The sequence below is a fragment of the Berghia stephanieae genome, chromosome 7 (assembly GCF_034508935.2).
Source record: "Berghia stephanieae isolate SIO BIC M18660-M18661 chromosome 7, UCSD_Bste_1.3, whole genome shotgun sequence".
NCBI lineage: Eukaryota > Metazoa > Mollusca > Gastropoda > Nudibranchia > Aeolidiidae > Berghia > Berghia stephanieae.
In genome coordinates, this window is record NC_088366.1 from 57,527,442 (window position 1) to 57,536,962 (window position 9,521).

At 36.3% G+C, this 9,521-nt stretch overlaps 1 protein-coding gene across 1 annotated transcript; it reads right to left on the bottom strand.

Moving 5' to 3' along the window:
• Window positions 1-4,841: 4,841 nt before the first annotated feature.
• Window positions 4,842-9,515, bottom strand: LOC144977548 (uncharacterized). Its single transcript, XM_078922886.1, has 2 exons — window positions 9,340-9,515; window positions 4,842-8,589 (listed from the first exon to the last, which is right to left on the bottom strand). The coding sequence occupies exons 1-2, from the start codon at window positions 9,418-9,420 to the stop codon at window positions 8,191-8,193; spliced, it is 480 nt and encodes a 159-aa protein (XP_078779012.1). The 5' UTR covers window positions 9,421-9,515; the 3' UTR covers window positions 4,842-8,190.
• Window positions 9,516-9,521: the final 6 nt, after the last annotated feature.

A 9,521-nucleotide genomic window follows, 5' to 3' on the forward strand; every position in this document is an offset into this window, starting at 1 on the left:
ATACCAAGACAATGACAGGAAACAATTGGAAAATGGGCATGGGGGGGGATAGAAGACACAGCGTGTACCTCCCCGCCCACTATGGGAGGTCAGGATCCCCACCCAGACAAAACTAAGTAATCTCATACCAAGACAATGACAGGAAACAATTGGAAAATGGGCATGGGGGGGAATAGAAGACACAGCGTGTACCTCCCTGCCCACTATGGGAGGTCAGGATCCCCACCCAGACAAAACTAAGTAATCTCATACCAAGACAATGACAGGAAACAATTGGAAAATGGGCAATGGGGGGGGGGGGGGATAGAAGACACAGCGTGTACCTCCCCGCCCACTATGGGAGGTCAGGATCCCCACCCAGACAAAACTAAGTAATCTCATACCAAGACAATGACAGGAAACAATTGGAAAATGGGCATGGGGGGGATAGAAGACACAGCGTGTACCTCCCCGCCCACTATGGGAGGTCAGGATCCCCACCCAGAACAAAACTAAGTAATCTCATACCAAGACAATGACAGGAAACAATTGGAAAATGGGCATGGGGGGGATAGAAGACACAGCGTGTACCCCCCCGCCCACTATGGGAGGTCAGGATCCCCACCAGACAAAACTAAGTAATCTCATACCAAGACAATGACACCTCCACTGTCAAATTGAACTTTGCTACAAGACGTACTCAACACATTTACAGGCAAGTCCGTGGTAGGTAAAAAAAATTTTAACAATTCTAAAAAAAAAAAATTGTTTTCATAAAACAAAATTGAGCATACAAATGATGGAACTGAACTATAGACAGCATTCGATATTACATATATATAGATTGTGCTATAGAAAGAAATAATCATAAACAAAAGAGAGGTCCTGTAAATGAGTGCTATATAGTATGGATGTAAGTAAGTAAGGCAACCAGAACAACATTTATATCAATAATATTACATTATGACCCTGTCTTTATATCCGACAAACTTTGTTTCGTTTTTTTTATTTTTTGGTTATTGTTTTTTGTTTTTTTTATAAATTGTGACTCCTTTTTTATGATGTGGTTCACTTTTAACCAGAATCAGTAACCAATATACAATGACCCTTCAATTCTGATTTGTAAAAGTACAGTTTAGTATTTTTTACTGGAATTTGTAAGCACAATATATTCAGTCAACTGACAAACTTTTAAAGAAATATTTACTTGCTATCAAAATAAACATTATAGTGGTCAATAAGTTTTCAGGACTGAGTCAGCTTCCTCCACACAGATTTTGTTTTGTTTGTTTTTAAGGGTTTTACGGCGCTTGCAGCACATTTAGGTTATATCAGCGCCAGTAAAAAGGAAGAAAATGGGATAGTAAAAAGTTCTAGAATTACAATTAAAGCACCCAAGAGAAAGGAAGACAAAGGGGAACTGGGAACAATAGGGATCAGATGCAGATTCCAAGAGCAAACCATCAATGTACTTAGTTTGAGATCACCTATAAGTCTCATCCGGACACAAGCACAAAATCCAACAAAGAGGAATACACTCAAATGCTTACATTATACATTAAAAATAACAAACATAATACATAACAGAGAGATGATTTACAAGGAAAAAAATATCATCTCCCAAAACAATAACTATGCATTTGACTGTTTCCCTCCCAGCTAGGACTCAGGCCAGGGCCAGGACAAAACCAAGTAATCTCATTCCAAGACAAAGACAGAAAGCAAATTGGAAAACAGACATAGGGGTATAGAAGACACAGTATGTACCTCCCTGCCCACTATGGAGGTAGGGAACCCCACCCAGCCTCCACACAGATAACACACTGAAAATAAACTTAAGACTTTTCAGAAAGTTGAACTCTATTCCACTCAGATGTAGAGGACTGCAACACAGAAATTTAAGTCGTTTATATTTATATGCGACAGCAGATCGAAGTACATTTTGCAAACTTCTTTAGGCATTGTAGGTGCCTCATTACTTAAAATCCATTCAAAGAAAATTTGATTTTAAGGTGAAGAGGCACACCACACAAACTGCAATATCATTTGGACAAATACAAAATAACTGTCCTATCAAATCCCATTTCTATCCATCAAATTTTCCCGCTACAAACTTTTGCTCTTCTCAAGACATAAAATCTCATTGAAAGGAAAGTTTCCATACTCTCGGAGAGTTGAAAGAAAATGCTTATCTCAACTTCCAAAGGCTCATGTGGTGTAGGAATTCATGTGTAGATGAAAAAGGGGGACTACTTTTGAAGGTGGGGGATCATGCTAGCTCAGTTGGTAAAGCAAGCACTCGTGTCACAAAACAACGGGCCGAGATCAATCCTGGGTGGTCAAGATTTTTTCTCCCCCCCCCCCCCCCCCCCCCCCCCCCCACCTGTTCACCCAGCAGTGTTGGGTATCCGAGGTTGTTAAGTCTAGAGGAAAGTGCTTTGCTGAGTCTGTTACATCTGATGGAAAGTGCTTTACGATAGGCTAGTGTCTTATCCAAAGGGTAGCTATCAATTGCAACAGTCCGTTTCAAGATGTAGCAACTGGGATAAACTCCGGCTCCATGAGTCTAATGGCTCTGAAAGGACTACTACTTTTAAAGGTGACATCAAAGAATAATTCATGAGGTAAGCAATAACCGTTTCATAGACTCTGTCCAAAAAACTTATTGACAGTAGTGACAGAATAATAAAAATTGAAAATTATGCCAAGAAGGATAACACTATTTTCTTGTCAGAGTTCAAAGGGAAAACTAGATATACAGTTTCAATTTTTCGCACATATGAAATAAATTGAAGCAAGGATTCAAACATCGTTATTTTAAGTTTCTCCTCCTAATTTCACAGCTGATGAAATGATAAACTATAATGATTATGTGGGACAAAAAAATATAAAATAAAATACACTGGAATTGTGAATAAGCTCTACATTCTGAAGACACATGTAGATTCATTAAGTTTTTCCATACCTGATGGATAATAATAAACAGTATAAATTCATAACAATAAAGCCATAAGATCAATTTTAAAGTAAGTTAAATCATAACATTTTGAAGAAAAATTATATGTAGGAAAAACAAGAGCATTTATATAGTGCAATACCCACTAAATGTAGGGTCTCCAGCCAACAGCAACATTTAACAAGTAGGACGAGACTTGACGCCTATTGGACGATATTACAATTTTTTTTCCAACAGAGACAACTGTTAACGACCAAGTCCCTATTTATGTGTTAGTAAAAGAGCCTTTTCCAAGGACTCAACTATGCGCCGCTCAAAGCAAGGACTCGAACCCTGAACCATCTGGTCTGAATTCTAGAGTAAATTGCCATGTACTCCTTGTATACTTATTCAATTCAATCATTCCACAACATATCAACTTTATCAAAACAAAATTTATGCTCAAAGCTTTTTCTTTCATCTGATTGTTTCATGGTCCCTATCAACGCAATTGATCAAAATTCGTGAATACACTTATGTAGTATTGCTAAATAAAGAGAGAAAGGTCAAACTCAATTTTCTTCAACCTGTTCATTCTAAAATAATAACAAAATTAAGCGGAGGGTCACACAACAAATGGGCTTCGGTGAAAATGAATATGCCGTCAATAACAACAATGTACCAATAGCAATCTGTCACATTAATTAATGACCAATTCAAAACGGAGTTCTAAATCATCGTCAAATCTTAACGAAGCTTAATTTGGCAAGATTAAATGCAACCCGCATTGTAAAAAATGCAAAGTAACAAATTATGCAAGTTCTAAATGCGTAGTTCTCAAAAAAACGTAAAACACACATTGTATTAACTGCCAAGAATTTTAAGAATATAATACAAGCACAAGATTCAACTGCTTTTGTATTCTTATTCTTAATCACAAATATATATATTTATATAAATGTATATTCATAGAAGTGAGCCACTGCCTCCTAACAGAACTACATTGGGGAGAACTAAATGCAGAAAAGTGAGTTAAAATAATCAGAAATGCAAAATAAATTTTTAATTTACTGATGTTGTCCTCAGAAAAAACAACAAAATACACTCATTCTCCATTTTTTTGATCAAAAAATTCAGTTTTCACCAGGAAGATCATCCCCACGCAATACCGATTTGAAGCAGTGGGTAACATTTTTTAATTAATTTGTATCAAATAAAATCAATCAAATGAACTTTTACAATTTAGTTTAGATACAATCAACATCCTGAATGCATTCTAATGACAACATCTTTACACATGGAAAAAACCATAAACAAACAAATAATAGCGCATCGTGATGAATGCGTGAGTATTGAGATTATTATGGAGCTTAAATGTAAATATATATATCATATATGTTTGTATATGTATATTATGTATATATATATATATATATATATATATATATAAAATATTATATATGTGTGTATATGTATATTATGTGTATATACGTAAGTATCTGGCTTTTCAAGTTAAACAGTCACATAACAAAGACGATGAAAAGTAAGAGCTGCTTTACACCTGACCCAACAATCAGAATAACTTTTCTTTTTTTTTTCATATTAAGAAATTAAGGAGCAGGCACCAGTGTAAGATAAAGATCTGAACAAGTAAGTGTGTATGAAAGGTGCCAGACAAAGCAAGAAAGAAAAATAGAAGAATGGGATGGGGTTTTTTTTCTTCTATTTTCTTCTTGCTTTGTCTGGCACCTTTCATACACACTTGTTCAGATCTTTTTTTCACAGAACAGTTTGATCAAATGAACTAGATGAGGATTGACCAAACCTGTCAAAAGTGTTCTTACAAGTGACTTGAAATACAAGAGCAGAACACAAAGTGTCACTGACTGACCTGGGAAAATGTTCCAATTCAGAACTAGATAATATAAGAAGACTTACTCATTCCGAGATGCGAGCTTGCAATGATTTAAAGTCACATCAGCACAAGGAGAAAAGAAAACAATGAGATCCGATACATACCAAAGGGCATAGTAGTCTTTCAAAACCTTTAGGCCCGTGGAGCCGGAGTTTATCCCGGTTTCTATAGTGTGAAACGGACAATAGCAATTGCTTGCTACCCTTTGGATAGGATGCTAGTCTATCGTAAAGTAATTTCCACCAGGTCTAAGAGACCCAGCTACCTAATAATCACTCTGTAGCTGGGTAGGGGGGGGGGGGGGGGGGGGGGGGGGGGTTAGAAAGAAACCTTGACTGCACCCAGGGATCGATCTTGGTCCCTTTTACTTGTGAAGCGAGTGATAGATGCACAATTTATCTTTTAGTCAAATCAAGTTTTCATTATAAACTGCACTATCATTATCATCATCATTAAGTTGTGCCTAATCTGTGGTAGACGGTGATTATGATTTTCCAATCCTCCCGGTCCTCTCATCATCTCAGAAAGTTATTTCAAAACAGCAACAACAACAAAAAATTAATTAACCTTATGACAATTACCTGGCGTCAAAGTTTCACCGGCAAAAAAAAAAATAATTTAAGTGAATTCATTTTAGTTCAACGAGATTACAATCCTTGGAATAACAACCTGTGACTGAACACATTAAAAAATATTCAGTTCTTAACGTTAGATAGACAGACTAAAGCAGCTTCTATTACATTTCTCAATAATATATTCACAGACCACGTCTACTATTATTACGAAAATATTCGTAGAAATACGAAATTGTGGCTCTAAATTTCAAAAGTTCATGACATCTCTTTGAGTCTTTGAAAATGAAAAGTTTGATGCCAGACTCGATAACGATAACTCTCTCGAGTTCGTATGCATGGAAAATCGAAAAAATTTGTTCGATTTTCAATAAGGGTGAACTCGAGAGAGAGAGTTAAGGATTTTGAAATGTTATTTAATCCTTGCGAGGGTAAATTACTGATTTCTCAAAGTTAACTATCGCCACTACTACAATCTTTATCTCCTAAAAATTTACGAATTTTTTACATTTTCAAGTAGCCTGGTCTGTCTTCATTACATGATACATCTTCTAGTAGACCACTGATAAGTCCATACCCATACAACAATATATTATGTTACAGTTGATCATATTTGCAACCCACCATCTCAAAACGGTATTATGTTAGAGTGATATATATTGATAGAGAAAATAGAATTTATAGTCATAATATATGAAGTTCGGATTATATTTAGATGTTCTATAGAGGGGGATCGATATTGTCTCATAAAAGTAGTCCTTCAGCCGGAGTTAAACCTGGTTTCTATAGCATGAAACTGATGATAGCAATTGCTCGCTACTCTTTGGTTAGGACGCTTGTCTATCGTAAAGCACTTTCCACCAGATTTTACAGACCCAGCTACCCAATCACTGCTGGGTAGACAGGAGAGGGAAGTTTAAAAAAAAAAAAAAAAAAAAAAATTCTCCAACTTCACCCAGAATCAAACTCGGTCCCTTTGCGTGTAAAACGAAAACGCGTGCTCTATCAACTGAGCTATCGGAACCCCCCGTATTGTTTCATAAAGTGTAGATAAACCCAAAATTTCATACTTCTGATTATCTTAACTCTACACAGTCACTTTGTGGCTTCCGATTCACCCTGACATAATACCTCATTGAAACGGAAGGTCCCGTTTTGGTAAAACAAATTTTGCAACCATAGAACAAAACCCAACAAACAAACAAACAAACAAACAATACAAAGTTAATTGTGACCTACCATTCCCATCTGATATTATGTCGGAAACAGTCCGAATTAATTTCATTCCAACTTATGAAATCTGAGTAAATAATCCGAGCATAATCGTAAAGAGTGAACGTACATTATTTAATTTTTAAAAAAATGAAAAAAATACAAAGAAAAAAAATAACCCTCAAATTTTGTAATAGGGAACAAGAGTGTGATGACAAAAAAAAAAACAAAAAACTGGTTCCGATCTAATCGGAAGTGTAAAACCAAACTCTTCCCGAGGACTTTGTGTAATTGATTTCTGGTTTCAGAGCGATGGCATCTTATTTTCTATTCTACTCTTAAGAATCTGCCTATGCATCCTGCAAGTAAAATAGTTTTGCCACCTTATGATTCAATACTTAACCCTTTTATTATTAGTCCCCGAAGGTGCTGGTTACAAACACACTTCCAAGGAGTTTGGAACCAGAAGAGTAGAAGGTGTGACGTCACGACTTCTCTGTCCTATTCTGATAATTTTCACTTAATTAATTTTCTCCTCACAAGGTCCATCCCGACATAATACCATAAAGAGATAACGGGTAGCATTTTAACTTTTAAGTGAAAATAATGGAATTATCCAGTGGATGTATTATAATATATGGAATCCACTGCGCTAAATAACACAAAATATTCACAGGCGCTTCATGAAAGAACAATGAGATTATATATCTGTACAAGCAATGAATGACTTGGGTGATGACTTAGTGGTGAAAAAGAGGAGATATATCGTATAACACTGTAGATAGATATACTTTGTTAATGTTCTCTTTGAATATACAAGGGGGGAGTGGTGGGGAGGGTTAAGTGATACATTTGATCACAAAATGTGATAGATTAATTTCTTACTATATCACTAAAATTTTACAAAAAGAAGTGTATTCCCTGACAGTTGAAATATTGCTTTTAAACTAATAAATGTATTATAAATAAATCAATATTAACGTTTGTATTACTTTTTTCTCCAAAACTGCCTAATAAACCTGTTTTGCTAATAATAATTATCACATTTTGAGACCAAACCAACCAATTCACATAGTTATCAAATGATAAACTCTATATATACATTTCTATGGTGTTAATATATTATATGACATTGAATAACATCAACATGTAAAATATTCCAATCTCAAAGGATAGTAGGCAATTTATGCTTGACTCTCATACCAACAATAGTTTGCCAAAATGAAGAAGAAACATTCTCTTCAAAGTTACTAGAAATTTGCTTACTCAAAAAATAAGTCATAAACAAAAATAAAAATAGGATTGAATAAAAAAGTAATTAATAAATAGGGGTCAATGTCCTATTTTCTTTTCATATCAAGAACTTGGCATCCTATCTATTATTGCTGTTCCAAAACATTAAAAAAATTATAAATAAATTTTTAAAAAGAAAAAAAGAAAAGTAAACAAAACAATGATGATCTGCCACGAATTAAGTTTTCATCAAATGTAATTCAAAAAGCAAGCTTGTATTTTAGGAGTTAACCAGTATTTCTAGGATAAGCCTCAAAGGCTCCTCCCCTCCAACAGGGTTAAACTCAAAGAGCTACATCTGCATCGTGAAGATCCACATCGTGTGCGAAACTCCTCACCCTTCCGTTACTGACCAATTTAACATTGCCATTCCCCAGAGTATTACTGTTACCGTTAATGTACTGGTGGTGGTGGTTGTTGTGGTTGTGTGGATTAGGAAGAGTGTGGTGGTGGTACTGCTGTTGTTGCATTTGTTGTTGCTGCTGTTGTTGTTGTTGTTGTTGTTGATGAGCAATAACGTGTTGAGGGTGATGTCCGGTAAGACTGGTCAAGCTTCTGGAACTGCTCAGACTGTTGTCCTTTCCGGAGTTTCTCCGAATGAACATCCACGGCGTACTAATCCGACTGGTTGTTTTGCGTTCCCGTTCGGTGGACGCGCTGGTTGCTGGTCCGTTTTGTTTGACCTGAGTTATAGGGAAACAAATAAACATGGATATCTTGAGAAAGAGGAACCAAAAGTTGTCATTATCAGTTTCTTGTTTATAGATCTGCCAAGCTTCTCTTTGCCTCATTACAAAAAAAACAAAGACGAGCCAATCTTGTTGTTTGCTTGAGAAAGAAAAAAAGCTTGGCAAAATTGTAAAAATTTATCTTATAATAAGCTTGAAGATTTTGTTATCTTTTCTAAAACTTTACTTCGCCTTCAAATTTATTATCTTGGGTGGTAATTTAAAATCAGTTTTTGGGTTTTTTTTTTTTTTTTTTTTTTTGTCTTTTTTTTTTGGGGGGGGGGGGGGGGTGAAACTAAATCCAAAAAGACATATCCTAGGCATAAAAAGGACTCTTTACTGACATTCTCTCATCACACTCAGGTGTAAAATGAGTACCTGGCTGTTAACAGCGTTGTCTCCGTCTGAAAAATTGTAATATTGCCAAAAAGGTGTCATGCCTTGTACTACATGTTACGTGTTGGCTGTTGGTCAGGGACCTTTAGTAAAACGCTTTGAGCATGTTTAGTGGACTAAAAAGACTAGAATAACCCAAGCGAGGTGACTTGCTCAAGGCCACACAACGAGGCGGGTAGTCGAACTCAATACCTTTTGGGTACGAAGCAAAGACCGTACCGCTGAGCCACGCTGTCTGGGGTAATAAATGTACTTGTTATTATTCGTTACGGTAATGATAGTTCAACATGAGAAACTTAATGAACTCACTTTAGCTGGGGAGGCAGGTAGGCTAATGGTTGAGAAGGGTCGCACTGCTGGTGGGGGGTCTGGTTTGGGCATGGGGGTCATCAATGACAGGCTCAACGACAGGTTGGCCTGGCGAACCAGTTGGACCACCTCGTCGTGCTTGGACCACTTTGTATCCACAGACCCCACTGCCACTATGTAGT

Bases quoted from the DNA above. Each gene is read 5' to 3' on its own strand.
- LOC144977548 (XM_078922886.1), bottom strand. From the start codon at position 9,420: ATGACCCCCATGCCCAAACCAGACCCCCCACCAGCAGTGCGACCCTTC. The intron at 8,590-9,339 runs GTGAGTTCATTA...CCTATAACTCAG, and splicing joins TACCTGCCTCCCCAGCTAAA to GTCAAACAAAACGGACCAGC.